The sequence below is a fragment of the Salvelinus namaycush genome, chromosome 22 (genome assembly GCF_016432855.1).
Source record: "Salvelinus namaycush isolate Seneca chromosome 22, SaNama_1.0, whole genome shotgun sequence".
NCBI lineage: Eukaryota > Metazoa > Chordata > Actinopteri > Salmoniformes > Salmonidae > Salvelinus > Salvelinus namaycush.
Window position 1 is genome coordinate 2,917,455 of NC_052328.1, and position 20,104 is coordinate 2,937,558.

At 50.5% G+C, this 20,104-nt stretch overlaps 1 protein-coding gene across 1 annotated transcript in view; it reads right to left on the reverse strand.

The window, feature by feature from the left end:
- Positions 1-581: 581 nt before the first annotated feature.
- The window catches only part of LOC120017354 (A disintegrin and metalloproteinase with thrombospondin motifs 3-like), an 80,689-nt gene continuing 61,166 nt past the window's right edge, over positions 582-20,104 (reverse strand). The window contains exons 6-9 of the mRNA XM_038960103.1: positions 18,922-19,129; positions 9,937-10,066; positions 4,906-5,016; positions 582-1,573 (exon numbers count right to left, since the gene is read on the reverse strand). Coding sequence (XP_038816031.1) covers positions 885-1,573; positions 4,906-5,016; positions 9,937-10,066; positions 18,922-19,129 — 1,138 coding nt within the window. The 3' untranslated portion in view covers positions 582-884. The remainder of the gene's footprint in view (positions 1,574-4,905; positions 5,017-9,936; positions 10,067-18,921; positions 19,130-20,104) is intronic.

The following is a 20,104-nucleotide window of genomic DNA, read 5'->3' on the forward strand; positions in this document are numbered from 1 at the left end:
GTTTTCTTTTTATCTTTTAAAGCATATGTGAGTTTTTCCACAAAGGTAATGTGCATGCTACAGTGGGGTTGGCTTTACAAACAGACTTGACCTGTTGACCTTTAGACGACCTCTGAGGTCAATCTCTTGTAAATGGTTGTTTGGGAAGCAAGTCAACAATAAGAGCACCAATGGGGAGAGGTTACAAAGCTCCCTGGAGGAAGTGACATCATCACCAAGACACTGCGACATCATCACCAATACATTGTGACATCATCTCCAAACTTGTGACCTCACCAATACTTGTGACATCATCACTTCAACTTGTGACAGCCCCCAAAGTTAAGGTTTTTGGGCGTGCCACACAATATCTTCACAATATTAAGTTCAATAAGTAGTTCTGATGCACTTTCAAAATATGTTTGCACAACTGTACACAGATCAGGAAGTAATATGGTAGAAATGCAGTCGTCACATTGTTTAACATGTCTTGTAGTCATTTTAGTTCCAGCACCATTTTATTTTCTTGTTTTTTATTCCATGTATTAACTGAAGCAGAGAGGGCTGAGTGATGCAGTGCAAATGCATAGAGATCACTCTGCTGGTTCGATGAGGTAACCATTACTGGTCTAAGTCCACTGGCTTGGATTTTTTTTTTTTTACATTTTATGTTAATTTATTCTTGCAGCAATCGGTTGAGAGTCCAGTCCAGGATAATCCATCAGATGGTTGTAATAATGTTGTAACAATGTTGAAATAAAGTTGTCACATTGTCATATTGTAACATTGTCACATTGTAACGCTGTAACACTCTAATGCTGTAACAACATTGCAATAACGTTGAGCTGACAGAAGTCATGGTGGACCAATATTACTGAGCAGCAAGTCCCAGGATAAGTCAGTGATCATGTCAGCACATGGGACAGGGTTCTGGTTGTTCTGGTTCTGTGAGCTGAGTCCGATCCTACATCCTCCCTTCTTGACCTGGCAGCAGCAACGCCAGCCACAGTTCCAGCAGGCCCGGGTTCAGGGCCGGGGCCGGCGGATTGGCCTAAAGAGCGGTTGTTTGGATTGCTGTGCTCTTTAGATGGCGATAAAGCAGGGTCTCCATTGGAGTCTGGAGCAGCGTTGGATCGGAGCCGGGGCCGGAGAGGCGGGCTGGGACCTGGAGGTAGAGAAGGGAGCCCAGGGACCGAGTCTCCATCCCCGACCCCAAAGGAAGGACCCTGGGGAACGACGGCACCCGCCGACGGTGAGGTGGTCAGGCCCTGAGCAGTGGAGCGAGGCCGTCTAGGGGTCTTAGTGGTTCGGGATGGGCTCTGGGTGGTGGTGGGGAGCGGGGAGTCTGATGGTAGGGTGGTGGAGGCGGTGGGGTTGGGCTGGGTAGAGGTCTCCTGGTCTGGGCCAGTCTCAGAGTCTGAGTTCGAGGATCCAACAGTCTTGTGGAGGTCTGGGGATGGAGAGAAGAGGGTGGTGAAGCCTTCCTTCTTGTTGCAGGACTCACAGCACAGCTTGTTGTAGCCAGGAATGGAACAGTAACGGGCTAGGACCTCCATCTGGCAGAATATAGACTTGTCTCCAAGACATGGCTCATCTGTGGGGCGAGAGCAGAGTCAGAGTCAGACACATTACTGCTCTTTCCTCATACAGTAGTGACATTAATCCGACACCTGGCAACCCAACACCTGGCAACCCAACACTTGGCAACCTCTTCAACTATATCCCGTTCCGCTGGCATGCACTGAAAACTTGTGGCTTTCTCCTGGCTTTTCTTTTGCAAAATAACTAGGAATGAACTGAGTTATTTTCTAATAAATGTGTATTACATATAACATCACATTAAGCTGTGGGCTGGTCACTGTATTAAAAAAGAACAAGAGCAGGTCTATTTCTCTCCAGTAGCTGGCCTATTCTGTCCATTCATAATTCACCTGTGGGAACATGGCGCTTCTCAACACCCATGAATGATAAGATGCCGTCTCCTCTCTTTTAAGGTCTTTACTACTGAATAGTGTCTGATCCAGGTGAGTAGGAGTCAAAATAACAATACTGGAAGAGATGACGACCTGCACACTGTCTAGAAAAAATGAATACATCCAAAACTGAGGCTTGAATGCAAAATAAAGATGTTTATTGAAACACCCGACAACAGTTAGAGTTGACCAATACTATCCAAGAGATTGTTAGTTACGTCTGCCTTCGACCTGCAATTAAAACCGATAAATTAATCTCTTGCACTGCTCGTTTCTAAAATGGATACCTACTCTACTGAAGTGGAAAGTATGGAGTCAGTGGCCAATGTGACGGAGGAGCGACTCCATGACCTGGATGGAGAACGACCAATGCCTGGGTTTCACTGTGGGACCTGTTTTTATGGTCTCATTAACACTAAAGATAACAATTACATCATTAATAATATATATATATATATATATATATATATATACACACTACCGTTCAAATGTTTGGGGTCACTTAGAAATGTCCTTGTTTTTGAAAGAGAAACACATTTTTTTGTCCATTAAAATAACATCAAATTGATCAGAAATACTGTGTAGACATTGTTAATGTTGTAAATTACTATTGTAGCTGGAAACGACTGATTTTTTATGGATTATCTACATGGGCGTATAGAGGCCCATTTTCAGCAGCCATCACTCCTGTGTTCCAATGGCACGTTGCGTTAGCTAATCCAAGTTTATCATTTTAAAAGGCTAATTGATCATTAGAAAACCCTTTCGTTCCACAGGGATGCTCTCCAATGTTGTGTCAAGTTGGCTGGATGTCCGTTGGCTGGATGTCCTCTGGCTGGTGGACCATTCTTGATACATACAAGAAACTGTTCAGCATGAATAAACCCAGCAGCATTGCAGTTATTGACACACTCAAACCAGTGTGCCTGGCACCTACTACCATACCCCTTTCAAAGGCACTATAATCTTGTGTCTTGTCCATTCTCCCTCTGAATGGCACACAATCCATGTCACAAGGCTTACAAATCCTTCTTTAACCTGTCTCCTCCCCTTCATCTACACGGATTTGAGGTGGATTTAACAGGTGACATTAAAAAGGGATTATAGCTTTCACCTGGATTCACCTAGTCAGTCTATTTTTAATACATGTTTTATTTAACCTTTATTTAACTAGGCAAGTCCGTTAAGAACACATTCTCATTTACAATGAAGTCCTACCAAAATGCAAAAGTCTTTGTCATGGAAAGAGCAGGTGTTCCTAATGGTTTGTATACTCAGTGTAGCTCCATTGCCAGAAACTAACAGAACGCTCAAATCAATTCAATCCAACCTCAGTAGATGGAATATCTCAGTTGCGGCTGGATTTCTGTAGTTCAATGCTTCCTATGGCTCTGGCTATTGGGCAGAAAGTCATACTGCGGCTTCAGAATGTATATGGCAAGGTGAACGATGCCAGATCAAATGAACACATTTACAAAGAGGGAAAGATGTAGGAGGACTATCCGTACCAAACCTTAAATTGTATTTCCAGTCTCTAGCATTTCGCCCCATCCTCAAGTGGTTTAGACATGATTATTCTGCCCCCTGGCTCCTATTGGCCTGGAAGAGGTGGTCTCCACTGATATATCCCTTACACAATGTAAACTATGCTTTAATCCTATTATTGCTCACACAATTTCTATTTGAAAAACAATGTAACTGGGAATCAAAACGACATGTCCATACTCCCAATACTCCCATACTCCCAATACTCCCATACTCCCAATACTCCCATACTCCCAATACTCCCAATATTTCACAATAATGCCTTGTGATCTGGAGGACAGCCTTTAGCATCCCCTCAATGGTCCAAATGTGGAATCGGTATCCTTACTGATATCATGGACATTAATGGTTTAAGAACATTCCAAGGAAACATTTTTCTATATTTACAACTTAAGTCAGCTATGGAGACCTCGGGAAACCCAGCTACTGAAACCTCCAATGATGGGATTTATAAATATGTTATCTGGGCTCCTGAAAGGAGTGCACTATAATATATAAACAACTTTTGGAAAGCTCATATTCTGAGCTAGCCATTAAAAAAAGTATGGTCTACAGATCTACTTGAATCTGAACAACCCTTTAACACGAACAGAATATGGAAAAAATAAGACCTTGGCATTCTGTAATCCGAACCACCAACTTATACATTTGAAGTTTGTTCATTGACTGTATTTAACACCAAGGAAACGTTTTACGATGAAATTGGCCCCAACTCCCAACTGTTCACTGTGTCCCCTAAATCAGGTAGGCACATTCTTTCATATGATGTGGATGTGCCCTGCAGATAAATACCTTTTTTTCCCCCCCGAAGTGCATGCATTTAAATATTCAATGCTTTCCTTTAATTATGTTACTTAACGATGATAGCCCCTCGAATCTCTCAATCAATCAGAGAAGATCACTACTGGAAGATGATTGGCTCTAAGATGGCGACCACCTCACTCTCTCCCATTCAACCAGTGGATACAGTTACTATTAGAAGTTAAAACACTAGAATGATCCACAACAAGAAGGAATGCTGCTAGTCAAGGAACAATTGAGGATGAGGGCGGGTGGAGGGGGACTGGGTTATCTTTGTATGCATTTATTTGATTGTTTTTGTACTTGTAACCTCCCCCTGAAAAAAGAAAAGACAAAACTGAATAAAAAGTTGGTCACAAAAGAAAGGAGATTTGGATCTCTTGGCGTAACGCCTAAGGTTATGGGTTGAGTCCCAGTCAGGGCTATTCCCCGAATTCGCCATATACTGTACCTCAAACATATTTCTCAGACAACCTCTTTAGTATCAGATGTTTAAAACGGTAAGCCGCTAAGAATAGAATAGACTAGAATCCAATAAAATCCAATAGAAGAATAGAATAGACTAGAATCCAATAAAATTCAAAAGAATAATCCCATGCTCACTTACTGGAGGAGAGTTTGTGGACAGGATTCTCAGGACCAATCTGATGTACACCCTCCGTCTTTGTCGTTGAAATCTCCATGGCTTCTTTAGTGAACGGGGGCAGGGATGACTGTCCTGTTTATACCAGAGGATGAGAGACGGCAAGCTTTACACATTATTACATGGTGGGACTTTGGGTTGCAAAATGTCGTTTTTCATAGGTTTTCCAGAAATCCAGGTTGGACGATTCCAGATTTCTTGCTTTTTCCTTTCTTCTTCTGGTAATGTACCAACTGGGAGTTCTGGACATCCTGGACATTTTGGGGAAAGTTACCTTAACTGCAACCCTACATAAGGGTTCTTTGGGAAGGTGATGGTTCTATGTGGAACCATAATGACTCAAATAGCCCTTTGAACTTTTCAAATGGTTCTTTACAGTTCATAAAATGGTTCTTATCTCTTTTGGTGATAATTCAAATGTAGGGGAAGCAGCTCATTAGAATATTTTGGGGCGTGTGTAATTCCATTACATATTAGATATGACAATGGTCAATGATGGTGTCCTGTGAAAGACTCATGTTATGGGCTTGTGTTAGTTGAGAACAGTTGACTAAAATCAGTCAGTGAGTTTCAATTCTCTCCTCAGGGACCCCCAGCTGTTCCAGAGGAAGCTCACTTGTTTCAACTTGTCAATAATAACACCTATGGAATTTTAACAATATAACATGTCTGACCAGAATAAAACCCTGTATGGTTTTCAATAGGATCTACAAAGAACCTTTAAGATTAAAGAAGGTTCTTTATAGAACCATTCTCCATAAAGGTTCTATAAAGGACCATAGGAAAAGGGTTGCAACCATAGTGGAACCCTTTTTTGGTGCTATATAGAACCTTTTATTAATGGTTCTTTATATAACATTAGCACCATGTTCCATTTAGAACCTTGAGCATGGTTCTTCATAGAACCTTCAAAAAAAGGTTACATATAGCACCAAAAAGTGATTTGCTATGGCAGCGGTGACCGAACTAGGGGTTTGCGACCCCATGTGGGGTCGGCTGACACGAAAATGGGGTTGTTTTTTTATACATACAGTATATATACAGTGCTGTGAAAAAGTATTTGCCCCCTTTCTGATTTTCTCTATTTTTGATACTGAATGTTATCAAATCTTCAACCAAAACCTAATATTAGATAAAGGGAGCCTGAGTATGAAATATGAACTTCTCGTTTCAAGTCCTGGCACGACATCTCAATTGGGATTAGATCTAGACTTTGACTAGGCCATTCCAAAACTTCAAATGTGTTGCTTTTTAGCAATTTTCATGTAACCAACAACACACACACCAAGGGGACATCAGTAACCAACAATACAACAAACACAAACCACAGTGAAGCAGTAGCCTATGTCCTAATTTGACATAAACATGGTCTCACACAAAGCCACAATGCACCATCTGTTCCGAACCCCCCCCCCCCTCTCCTCTCCTGTCTCCCCAGGTAATCAGAGCTCTTTAAGAACCCCCCCCCCCCCCCCCCCCTCTCCTCTCCTGTCTCCCCAGGTAATCAGAGCTCTTTAAGAACCCCCCCCCTCTCCTCTCCTGTCTCCCCAGGTAATCAGAGCTCTTTAAGAACCCCCCCCCCCTCTCCTCTAATGACTCCCCAGGTAACCAGAGCTCTTTAAGAACCCCCCCCTCTCCTCTCCTGACTCCCCAGGTAACCAGAGCTCTTTAAGAACCCCCTCCTCTCCTCTCCTGTCTCCCCAGGTAACCAGAGCTCTTTAAGAACCCCCTCCTCTCCTCTCCTGTCTCCCCAGGTAATCAGAGCTCTTTAAGAACCCTCTCCTCTCCTGTCTCCCCAGGTAATCAGAGCTCTTTAAGAACCCCCTCCTCTCCTCTCCTGTTTCCCCAGGTAATCAGAGCTCTTTAAGAACCCTCTCCTCTCCTGTCTCCCCAGGTAATCAGAGCTCTTTAAGAACCCCCTCCTCTCCTGTTTCCCCAGGTAATCAGAGCTCTTTAAGAACCCCCCCCCCCCTCTCCTCTCCTGTCTCCCCAGGTAATCAGAGCTCTTTAAGAACCCCCTCCTCTCCTGTCTCACCAGGTAATCAGAGCTCTTTAAGAACCCCCCCTCTCCTGTCTCCCCAGGTAATCAGAGCTCTTTAAGAACCCCCCCTCTCCTGTCTCCCCAGGTAATCAGAGCTCTTTAAGAACCCTCTCCTCTCCTGTCTCACCAGGTAATCAGAGCTCTTTAAGAACCCTCTCCTCTCCTGTCTCCCCAGGTAATCAGAGCTCTTTAAGAACCCCTCCTCTCCTCTCCTGTCTCCCCAGGTAATCAGAGCTCTTTAAGAACCCTCTCCTCTCCTGTCTCACCAGGTAATCAGAGCTCTTTAAGAACCCCCCCCCTCTCCTCTCCTGTCTCCCCAGGTAATCAGAGCTCTTTAAGAACCCCCTCCTCTCCTCTCCTGTCTCCCCAGGTAATCAGAGCTCTTTAAGAACCCCCCCCCCCCTCTCCTCTCCTGACTCCACAGGTAACCAGAGCTCTTTAAGAACCCCCTCCTCTCCTCTCCTGTCTCCCCAGGTAACCAGAGCTCTTTAAGAACCCCCTCCTCTCCTCTCCTGTCTCCCCAGGTAACCAGAGCTCTTTAAGAACCCCCCCCCCCCTCTCCTCTCCTGTCTCCCCAGGTAACCAGAGCTCTTTAAGAACCCCCCCCCCTCTCCTCTCCTGTCTCCCCAGGTAACCAGAGCTCTTTAAGAACCCCCCCTCTCCTCTCCTGTCTCACCAGGTAATCAGAGCTCTTTAAGAGCCCTCTCCTCTCCTGTCTCCCCAGGTAATCAGAGCTCTTTAAGAACCCCTCCTCTCCTCTCCTGTCTCCCCAGGTAATCAGAGCTCTTTAAGAACCCTCTCCTCTCCTGTCTCACCAGGTAATCAGAGCTCTTTAAGAACCCTCTCCTCTCCTGTCTCCCCAGGTAATCAGAGCTCTTTAAGAACCCCCTCCTCTCCTCTCCTGTCTCCCCAGGTAATCAGAGCTCTTTAAGAACCCCCCCCCCCCTCTCCTCTCCTGACTCCCCAGGTAACCAGAGCTCTTTAAGAACCCCCTCCTCTCCTCTCCTGTCTCCCCAGGTAACCAGAGCTCTTTAAGAACCCCCCCCCCCTCTCCTCTCCTGACTCCCCAGGTAACCAGAGCTCTTTAAGAACCCCCTCCTCTCCTCTCCTGTCTCCCCAGGTAATCAGAGCTCTTTAAGAACCCTCTCCTCTCCTGTCTCCCCAGGTAACCAGAGCTCTTTAAGAACCCCCTCCTCTCCTCTCCTGTCTCCCCAGGTAACCAGAGCTCTTTAAGAACCCCCCCCTCTCCTCTCCTGTCTCCCCAGGTAATCAGAGCTCTTTAAGAACCCCCCCCCCCCTCTCCTCTCCTGTCTCCCCAGGTAATCAGAGCTCTTTAAGAACCCCCCCTCTCCTCTCCTGTCTCCCCAGGTAATCAGAGCTCTTTAAGAACCCCCCCCCCCTCTCCTCTCCTGTCTCCCCAGGTAATCAGAGCTCTTTAAGAACCCCCCCTCTCCTCTCCTGTCTCCCCAGGTAATCAGAGCTCTTTAAGAACCCCCCCCCCTCTCCTCTCCTGTCTCCCCAGGTAATCAGAGCTCTTTAAGAACCCCCCCCCCTCTCCTCTCCTGTCTCCCCAGGTAATCAGAGCTCTTTAAGAACGCCCCCTCTCCTCTCCTGTCTCCCCAGGTAACCAGAGCTCTTTAAGAACCCCCTCCTCTCCTCTCCTGTCTCCCCAGGTAACCAGAGCTCTTTAAGAACCCCCCCTCTCCTCTCCTGTCTCCCCAGGTAATCAGAGCTCTTTAAGAACCCCCTACTCTCCTGTCTCACCAGGTAATCAGAGCTCTTTAAGAACCCCCTCCTCTCCTCTCCTGTCTCCCCAGGTAATCAGAGCTCTTTAAGAACCCCCCTTCTCCTCTCCTGTCTCCCCAGGTAATCAGAGCTCTTTAAGAACCCCCTCCTCTCCTCTCTTGTCTCCCCAGGTAATCAGAGCTCTTTAAGAACCCCCCTTCTCCTCTCCTGTCTCCCCAGGTAATCAGAGCTCTTTAAGAACCCCCCTTCTCCTCTCCTGTCTCCCCAGGTAATCAGAGCTCTTTAAGAACCCCCCTTCTCCTCTCCTGTCTCCCCAGGTAATCAGAGCTCTTTAAGAACCCCATCCTCTCCTGTCTCACCAGGTAATCAGAGCTCTTTAAGAACCCCCTCCTCTCCTCTCCTGTCTCACCAGGTAATCAGAGCTCTTTAAGAACCCCCCCCCTCTCCTCTCTCCCCAGGTAATCAGAGCTCTTTAAGAACCCCCCTTCTCCTCTCCTGTCTCCCCAGGTAATCAGAGCTCTTTAAGAACCCCCCTTCTCCTCTCCTGTCTCCCCAGGTAATCAGAGCTCTTTAAGAACCCCCCCCCCCCTCTCCTCTCCTGTCTCCCCAGGTAATCAGAGCTCTTTAAGAACCCCCCTTCTCCTCTCCTGTCTCCGCAGGTAATCAGAGCTCTTTAAGAACCCCCCTTCTCCTCTCCTGTCTCCCCAGGTAATCAGAGCTCTTTAAGAACCCCCCTTCTCCTCATCCTCCTTTCTAATACGTCATAAAGAGGTGTCCCCCTAAATGTGTTTCACCCCCTGGAAGTCCCTCCTCAGAAAACAGAACTGGGTACAAAGCTCAATTCCCCCCCCCCCCCCATCCCCCCAGGTGTTATGGAGGAGAAGGGTCCATTTATATTGGCTTTCTCAACTGTTCAGATGCAGGTCTAGACACAGATACAGGCACGCACACACACACACACTAAGTGCTACAGAGGTCTCCTGAAGCACTTATAGGGACAGCAGGAGAAACAGTTATTACACATCATTGACTTCTATCTGTCTGTGTGTGTGTGTGTGTGTGTGTGTGTGTGTGTGTGTGTGTGTGTGTGTGTGTGTGTGTGTGTGTGTGTGTGTGTGTGTGTGTGTGTGTGTGTGTGTGTGTGTGTGTGTGTGTGTGTGTGTGTGTGTGTGTAAGAGCATGCATGTGTGTGCATGTATGTACTCTACCTGGACACGGGCTCAGTTTACAGATGAGGACAGTTTCAGGCTTGTCTCCCTCACACTGGCCGATGGTGTTGTCTGTGGCTCTACACACAACTTGTCTCTGTCGAATCCCCTCTCCACAGCTTACTGAACACTGTGGTGGCCAGACAGAGAGACACAGAGAGACAGCGAGTCAGACAACCTGTCTCTGTCGAATCCCCTCTCCACAGCTTACTGAACACTGTGGTGGCCAGACAGAGAGACACAGAGAGACAGCGGGTCAGACAACCTGTCTCTGGCGAATCCCCTCTCCACAGCTTACTGAACACTGTGGTGGCCAGACAGAGAGACACAGAGAGACAGCGGGTCAGACAACCTGTCTCTGGCGAATCCCCTCTCCACAGCTTACTGAACACTGTGGTGGCCAGACAGAGAGACACAGAGAGACAGCGGGTCAGACAACCTGTCTCTGGCGAATCCCCTCTCCAGAGCTTACTGAACACTGTGGGGCCCACACGGAGAGACACAGAGAGACAGCGGGTCAGACAACCTGTCTCTGGCGAATCCCCTCTCCACAGCTTACTGAACACTGTGGGGCCCACACGGAGAGACACAGAGAGACAGCGGGTCAGACAACCTGTCTCTGGCGAATCCCCTCTCCAGAGCTTACTGAACACTGTGGGGCCCACACGGAGAGACACAGAGAGACAGCGGGTCAGACAACCTGTCTCTGGCGAATCCCCTCTCCAGAGCTTACTGAACACTGTGGGGCCCACACGGAGAGACACAGAGAGACAGCGGGTCAGACAACCTGTCTCTGGCGAATCCCCTCTCCACAGCTTACTGAACACTGTGGGGCCCACACGGAGAGACACAGAGAGACAGCGGGTCAGACAACCTGTCTCTGGCGAATCCCCTCTCCACAGCTTACTGAACACTGTGGTGGCCAGACAGAGAGACACAGAGAGACAGCGGGTCAGACAACCTGTCTCTGTCGAATCCCCTCTTCAGAGCTTACTGAACACTGTGGTGGCCAGACAGAGAGACACAGAGAGACAGCGGGTCAGACAACCTGTCTCTGGCGAATCCCCTCTCCACAGCTTACTGAACACTGTGGTGGCCAGACAGAGAGACACAGAGAGACAGCGGGTCAGACAACCTGTCTCTGGCGAATCCCCTCTCCAGAGCTTACTGAACACTGTGGGGCCCACACGGAGAGACACAGAGAGACAGCGGGTCAGACAACCTGTCTCTGGCGAATCCCCTCTCCAGAGCTTACTGAACACTGTGGGGCCCACACGGAGAGACACAGAGAGACAGCGGGTCAGACAACCTGTCTCTGGCGAATCCCCTCTCCACAGCTTACTGAACACTGTGGGGCCCACACGGAGAGACACAGAGAGACAGCGGGTCAGACAACCTGTCTCTGGCGAATCCCCTCTCCAGAGCTTACTGAACACTGTGGGGCCCACACAGAGAGACACAGAGAGACAGCGGGTCAGACAACCTGTCTCTGGCGAATCCCCTCTCCAGAGCTTACTGAACACTGTGGGGCCCACACAGAGAGACACAGAGAGACAGCGGGCCAGACAACCTGTCTCTGGCGAATCCCCTCTCCACAGCTTACTGAACACTGTGGTGGCCACACAGAGTGTCAGACGAGACAAAGCAGCTGGCCCTTCACAGTTCTTAGAAACAACACTGAAATCCCTAGAACAGTTAGCTAGCACAAGTCCTAAAACAAATCGAAACAGAGCAACTTCCCTTTCCAGAAAACCCAGTAAACAACAGAGGAAAAAAGTGTTCAACAAAATCAGTAAAATAGTACTCTGCTAGAGGGTCTGGATACGCTAACCATCCTCTTCACACCCTTCAGTGTGTGGTGACTGGAGAATGTTCCATACCAGTAAAATAGTACTCTGCTAGAGGGTCTGGATACGCTAACCATCCTCTTCACACCCTTCAGTGTGTGGTGACTGGAGAATGTTCCATACCAGTAAAATAGTACTCTGCTAGAGGGTCTGGATACGCTAACCATCCTCTTCACACCCTTCAGTGTGTGGTGACTGGAGAATGTTCCATACCAGTAAAATAGTACTCTGCTAGAGGGTCTGGATACGCTAACCATCCTCTTCACACCCTTCAGTGTGCGGTGACTGGAGAATGTTCCATACCAGTAAAATAGTACTCTGCTAGAGGGTCTGGATACACTAACCATCCTCTTCACACCCTTCAGTGTGTGGTGACTGGAGAATGTTCCATACCAGTAAAATAGTACTCTGCTAGAGGGTCTGGATACACTAACCATCCTCTTCACACCCTTCAGTGTGTGGTGACTGGAGAATGTTCCATACCAGTAAAATAGTACTCTGCTAGAGGGTCTGGATACGCTAACCATCCTCTTCACACCCTTCAGTGTGCGGTGACTGGAGAATGTTCCATACCAGTAAAATAGTACTCTGCTAGAGGGTCTGGATACGCTAACCATCCCTTCACACCCTTCAGTGTGTGGTGACTGGAGAATGTTCCATACCAGTAAAATAGTACTCTGCTAGAGGGTCTGGATACGCTAACCATCCTCTTCACACCCTTCAGTGTGCGGTGACTGGAGAATGTTCCATACCAGTAAAATAGTACTCTGCTAGAGGGTCTGGATACACTAACCATCCTCTTCACACCCTTCAGTGTGTGGTGACTGGAGAATGTTCCATACCAGTAAAATAGTACTCTGCTAGAGGGTCTGGATACACTAACCATCCCTTCACACCCTTCAGTGTGTGGTGACTGGAGAATGTTCCATACCAGTAAAATAGTACTCTGCTAGAGGGTCTGGATACGCTAACCATCCCTTCACACCCTTCAGTGTGCGGTGACTGGAGAATGTTCCATACCAGTAAAATAGTACTCTGCTAGAGGGTCTGGATACGCTAACCATCCCTTCACACCCTTCAGTGTGTGGTGACTGGAGAATGTTCCATACCAGGGTTGAGCTTCATTACAATTCAGTCAATTTCACAAAGAAAACTACAATTCTATTTTAGTGAACAGAAATTCCAATTCCATCATTGATTGAATTGAAATTGAGTTGACCCCAACTCTGATAAGTAGTACTGTCTGTACTGAAGGCTCTGTGGCGGAGCTCCATGCTGGGACCCACCTGTGACTGGGCCCTTGTCTAGAGTATGCTCAGTGGCGGAGCTCCATGACCAGGCCCGTCTATACTGAATGCTCTGTGGTGGAGCTCCATGCTGGGACCCACCTGTGACTGGGCCCTTGTCTAGAGTATGCTCAGTGGCGGAGCTCCATGACCAGGCCCGTCTATACTGAATGCTCTGTGGTGGAGCTCCATGCTGGGACCCACCTGTGACCAGGCCCTTGTCTAGAGTATGCTCAGTGGCGGAGCTCCATGACCAGACCAGGCCCCTGTCTGTACTATAGGATCTGTGGCGGAGCTCCATGTTGGGACCCACCTGTGACCAAGCCCTTGTCTAGTGAACAGTATGCTCTGTGACAGAGCTCCAAGGTGGGACCAAAGATGTGTAAAACCCTAGGTGACTGACAGGGGGCGCTGTATTGAAGCCACCGCACAGCCATCTTGGTAGTCCTCCTCCAGTGTAGAAAAGATGTTGGAAGCTATAGAACTGCATGTATTCATGTCTACATTCGTTGTTGACAAGTTTATTCTATTACAGACACCGTAATGCAGACTATAATTATTTAATGTGAGCTAAACATATAATTTTTTAAACATGCAAAAATATATTAAACAATTTTCCTTAAAGTACTAATGTTATTGGCCCCTCTACAACAGAACATACTTAAATACATGTCATGTTGTCCTTGAAACATTTCATTGAAATCCTGTAGAATTCCATGTATTCCTATGGTGGCCTGCTCCTACTGGGTGGCGTTAAGGCCAACCGGTGGCTTCAGCAACCCAGGGTTTATATACGGCATTGGCTGGGAGCCACCTGTGTCCAGGCCCCTGTCTAGAGGAAACTCTATGCTGGGACCCACCTGTGTCCAGGCCCCTGTCTAGAGGAAGCTCTATGCTGGGACCCACCTGTGTCCAGGCCCCTGTCTAGAGGATGCTCTGTGGTGAAGCTCTATGCTGGGACCCACCTGTGTCCAGGCCCCTGTCTAGAGGAAACTCTATGCTGGGACCCACCTGTGTCCAGGCCCCTGTCTAGAGGAAACTCTATGCTGGGACCCACCTGTGTCCAGGCCCCTGTCTAGAGGAAACTCTATGCTGGGACCCACCTGTGACCAGGCCACTGTCTAGAGGAAACTCTATGCTGGGACCCACCTGTGACCAGGCCCCTGTCTAGAGGATGCTCTGGGGTGAAGCTCTATGCTGGGACCCACCTGTGTCCAGGCCCCTGTCTAGAGGATACTCTGGGGTGAAGCTCTATGCTGGGACCCACCTGTGACCAGGCCCTTGTCTAGAGTATGCTCAGTGGCGGAGCTCCATGACCAGACCAGGCCCCTGTCTAGAGGATACTCTGTGGTGAAGCTCTATGCTGGGACCCACCTGTGTCCAGGCCCCTGTCTAGAGGATGCTCTGGGGTGAAGCTCTATGCTGGGACCCACCTGTGTCCAGGCCCCTGTCTAGAGGATGCTCTGTGGTGAAGCTCTATGCTGGGACCCACCTGTGACTGGGCCCTTGTCTAGAGTATGCTCAGTGGCGGAGCTCCATGACCAGACCAGGCCCCTGTCTGTACTATAGGATCTGTGGCGGAGCTCTATGCTGGGACCCACCTGTGTCCAGGCCCCTGTCTAGAAGATACTCTGTGGTGAAGCTCTATGCTGGGACCCACCTGTGTCCAGGCCCCTGTCTAGAAGATACTCTGTGGTGAAGCTCTATGCTGGGACCCACCTGTGTCCAGGTTCTTGTCTAGAGGATGCTCTGTGGTGAAGCTCTATGCTGGACCCACCTGTGTCCAGGCCCCTGTCTATAGTATACTCTGTGGTGAAGCTCTATGCTGGGACCCACCTGTGTCCAGGCCCCTGTCTAGAAGATACTCTGTGGTGAAGCTCTATGCTGGGACCCACCTGTGTCCAGGCTCTTGTCTAGAGGATGCTCTGTGGTGAAGCTCTATGCTGGGACCCACCTGTGACCAGGCCCCTGTCTAGAGGAAACTCTATGCTGGGACCCACCTGTGTCCAGGCCCCTGTCTAGAGGAAACTCTATGCTGGGACCCACCTGTGACCAGGCCCCTGTCTAGAGGATGCTCTGTGGTGAAGCTCTACGCTGGGACCCACCTGTGTCCAGGCCCCTGTCTAGAGGAAACTCTATGCTGGGACCCACCTGTGTCCAGGCCCCTGTCTAGAGGAAACTCTATGCTGGGACCCACCTGTGTCCAGGCCCCTGTCTAGAGGAAACTCTATGCTGGGACCCACCTGTGACCAGGCCCCTGTCTAGAGGATGCTCTGTGGTGAAGCTCTACGCTGGGACCCACCTGTGTCCAGGCCCCTGTCTAGAGGAAACTCTATGCTGGGACCCACCTGTGTCCAGGACCCTGTCTAGAGGAAACTCTATGCTGGGACCCACCTGTGACCAGGCCCCTGTCTAGAGGATGCTCTGTGGTGAAGCTCTATGCTGGGACCCACCTGTGTCCAGGCCCCTGTCTAGAGGAAACTCTATGCTGGGACCCACCTGTGTCCAGGCCCCTGTCTAGAGGAAACTCTATGCTGGGACCCACCTGTGACCAGGCCCCTGTCTAGAGGAAACTCTATGCTGGGACCCACCTGTGTCCAGGCCCCTGTCTAGAGGAAACTCTTATGCTGGGACCCACCTGTGTCCAGGCCCCTGTCTAGAGGATGCTCTGGGGTGAAGCTCTATGCTGGGACCCACCTGTGTCCAGGCCCCTGTCTAGAGGATACTCTGGGGTGAAGCTCTATGCTGGGACCCACCTGTGACCAGGCCCTTGTCTAGAGTATGCTCAGTGGCGGAGCTCCATGACCAGACCAGGCCCCTGTCTAGAGGATACTCTGTGGTGAAGCTCTATGCTGGGACCCACCTGTGTCCAGGCCCCTGTCTAGAGGATGCTCTGGGGTGAAGCTCTATGCTGGGACCCACCTGTGTCCAGGCCCCTGTCTAGAGGATACTCTGGGGTGAAGCTCTATGCTGGGACCCACCTGTGACCAGGCCCTTGTCTAGAGTATGCTCAGTGGCGGAGCTCCATGACCAGACCAGGCCCCTGTCTAGAGGATACTCTGTGGTGAAGCTCTATGCTGGGACCCACCTGTGTCCAGGCCCCTGTCTAGAGGATGCTCTGGGGTGAAGCTCTATGCTGGGACCCACCTGTGTCCAGGCCCCTGTCTAGAGGAAACTCTATGCTGGGACCCACCTGTGACCAGGCCCCTGTCTAGAGGATGCTCTGTGGTGAAGCTCTACGCTGGGACCCACCTGTGTCCAGGCCCCTGTCTAGAGGAAACTCTATGCTGGGACCCACCTGTGTCCAGGACCCTGTCTAGAGGAAACTCTATGCTGGGACCCACCTGTGACCAGGCCCCTGTCTAGAGGATGCTCTGTGGTGAAGCTCTATGCTGGGACCCACCTGTGTCCAGGCCCCTGTCTAGAGGAAACTCTATGCTGGGACCCACCTGTGTCCAGGCCCCTGTCTAGAGGAAACTCTATGCTGGGACCCACCTGTGACCAGGCCCCTGTCTAGAGGAAACTCTATGCTGGGACCCACCTGTGACCAGGCCCCTGTCTAGAGGATGCTCTGTGGTGAAGCTCTATGCTGGGACCCACCTGTGTCCAGGCCCCTGTCTAGAGGAAACTCTTATGCTGGGACCCACCTGTGTCCAGGCCCCTGTCTAGAGGATGCTCTGGGGTGAAGCTCTATGCTGGGACCCACCTGTGTCCAGGCCCCTGTCTAGAGGATACTCTGGGGTGAAGCTCTATGCTGGGACCCACCTGTGACCAGGCCCTTGTCTAGAGTATGCTCAGTGGCGGAGCTCCATGACCAGACCAGGCCCCTGTCTAGAGGATACTCTGTGGTGAAGCTCTATGCTGGGACCCACCTGTGTCCAGGCCCCTGTCTAGAGGATGCTCTGGGGTGAAGCTCTATGCTGGGACCCACCTGTGTCCAGGCCCCTGTCTAGAGGATGCTCTGTGGTGAAGCTCTATGCTGGGACCCACCTGTGACTGGGCCCTTGTCTAGAGTATGCTCAGTGGCGGAGCTCCATGACCAGACCAGGCCCCTGTCTAGAGGATACTCTGTGGTGAAGCTCTATGCTGGGACCCACCTGTGTCCAGGCCCCTGTCTAGAGGATGCTCTGGGGTGAAGCTCTATGCTGGGACCCACCTGTGTCCAGGCCCCTGTCTAGAGGAAACTCTATGCTGGGACCCACCTGTGACCAGGCCCCTGTCTAGAGGATGCTCTGTGGTGAAGCTCTACGCTGGGACCCACCTGTGTCCAGGCCCCTGTCTAGAGGAAACTCTATGCTGGGACCCACCTGTGTCCAGGACCCTGTCTAGAGGAAACTCTATGCTGGGACCCACCTGTGACCAGGCCCCTGTCTAGAGGATGCTCTGTGGTGAAGCTCTATGCTGGGACCCACCTGTGTCCAGGCCCCTGTCTAGAGGAAACTCTATGCTGGGACCCACCTGTGTCCAGGCCCCTGTCTAGAGGAAACTCTATGCTGGGACCCACCTGTGACCAGGCCCCTGTCTAGAGGAAACTCTATGCTGGGACCCACCTGTGACCAGGCCCCTGTCTAGAGGATGCTCTGTGGTGAAGCTCTATGCTGGGACCCACCTGTGTCCAGGCCCCTGTCTAGAGGAAACTCTTATGCTGGGACCCACCTGTGTCCAGGCCCCTGTCTAGAGGATGCTCTGGGGTGAAGCTCTATGCTGGGACCCACCTGTGTCCAGGCCCCTGTCTAGAGGATACTCTGGGGTGAAGCTCTATGCTGGGACCCACCTGTGACCAGGCCCTTGTCTAGAGTATGCTCAGTGGCGGAGCTCCATGACCAGACCAGGCCCCTGTCTAGAGGATACTCTGTGGTGAAGCTCTATGCTGGGACCCACCTGTGTCCAGGCCCCTGTCTAGAGGATGCTCTGGGGTGAAGCTCTATGCTGGGACCCACCTGTGTCCAGGCCCCTGTCTAGAGGATGCTCTGTGGTGAAGCTCTATGCTGGGACCCACCTGTGACTGGGCCCTTGTCTAGAGTATGCTCAGTGGCGGAGCTCCATGACCAGACCAGGCCCCTGTCTGTACTATAGGATCTGTGGCGGAGCTCTATGCTGGGACCCACCTGTGTCCAGGCCCCTGTCTAGAGGAAACTCTATGCTGGGACCCACCTGTGTCCAGGCCCCTGTCTAGAGGATGCTCTGGGGTGAAGCTCTATGCTGGGACCCACCTGTGTCCAGGCCCCTGTCTAGAGGATACTCTGGGGTGAAGCTCTATGCTGGGACCCACCTGTGACCAGGCCCTTGTCTAGAGTATGCTCAGTGGCGGAGCTCCATGACCAGACCAGGCCCCTGTCTGTACTATAGGATCTGTGGCGGAGCTCTATGCTGGGACCCACCTGTGTCCAGGCCCCTGTCTATAGTATACTCTGTGGTGAAGCTCTATGCTGGGACCCACCTGTGTCCAGACCCCTGTCTAGAGGATGCTCTGTGGTGAAGCTCTATGCTGGGACCCACCTGTGTCCAGACCCCTGTCTAGAGGATGCTCTGTGGTGAAGCTCTATGCTGGGACCCACCTGTGTCCAGGCCCCTGTCTAGAAGATACTCTGTGGTGAAGCTCTATGCTGGGACCCACCTGTGTCCAGGCCCCTGTCTAGAAGATACTCTGTGGTGAAGCTCTATGCTGGGACCCACCTGTGTCCAGGCTCTTGTCTAGAGGATGCTCTGTGGTGAAGCTCTATGCTGGACCCACCTGTGTCCAGGCCCCTGTCTATAGTATACTCTGTGGTGAAGCTCTATGCTGGGACCCACCTGTGTCCAGGCTCTTGTCTAGAGGATGCTCTGTGGTGAAGCTCTATGCTGGGACCCACCTGTGACCAGGCCCCTGTCCTCCACTGCGCAGGGCAGGCAGAGGGGTTACAGACCTTCCTGGTCTCAGGCTTGTCCTCTGTACAGTACTTAGTGTGGACCGTCCGGTTGGTGCCGTTGTGGAGGGCCTGCATACACTGAACAACCCTGGACTGGTAGCCAATCTTCCCACACGTCTTACTGCACGGGTTCCACTCCTCCACCAACCACCTGGGAGAGGAGGGAGAGAGAGGGAGAGAGAGGAGGGAGAGAGAGGGAGGGAGGGAGAGAGAGATGATTGGGAGCAGAGGAGAGAGAGAGATGATTGGGAGCAGAGGAGGGAGCGAGAGGGAGGGAGAGGAGGGAGAGAGAGAGAGAGAGGAGGGAGAGAGAGGGAGGGAGGATTGGGGGCAGACAGAATAAGAAAGGGGGAGGCAGACAGAATAAGAAAGGGGGGGGGCAGACAGAATAAGAGAGGGGGGGGCAGACAGAATAAGAGAGGGTTGGGCAGACAGAATAAGAGAGAGGGCAGACAGAATAAGAGAGAGGGCAGACAGAATAAGAGAGAGGGCAGACAGAATAAGAGAGGGTTGGGCAGACAGAATAAGAGAGAGGGCAGACAGAATAAGAGAGGGTTGGGCAGACAGAATAAGAGAGGGTTGGGCAGACAGAATAAGAGAGAGAGGGCAGACAGAATAAGAGAGGGTTGGGCAGACAGAATAAGAGAGAGGGCAGACAGAATAAGAGAGGGTTGGGCAGACAGAATAAGAGAGAGGGCAGACAGAATAAGAGAGGGTTGGGCAGACAGAATAAGAGAGAGAGGGCAGACAGAATAAGAGAGAGAGGGCAGACAGAATAAGAGAGGGTTGGGCAGACAGAATAAGAGAGGGTTGGGCAGACAGAATAAGAGAGGGGGGGGGCAGACAGAATAAGAAAGGGGGGGGGGAGAAAGACTCTCAGTCAGACCTCCTTCACTTCACTGACCTTTCATTTAATAAGGCCAGACTGCCGTGGCACAGGGCACTCACCCCAATTAACACATTATTCAATCTGTCCATTACTGAGAATGACTAGGTTATTAACATTATTCAATCTGTCCACTACTGAGAATGACTAGTTTATTAACACATTATTCAATCTGTCCACTACTGAGAATGACTATGTTATTAACACATTATTCAATCTGTCCACTACTGAGAATGACTA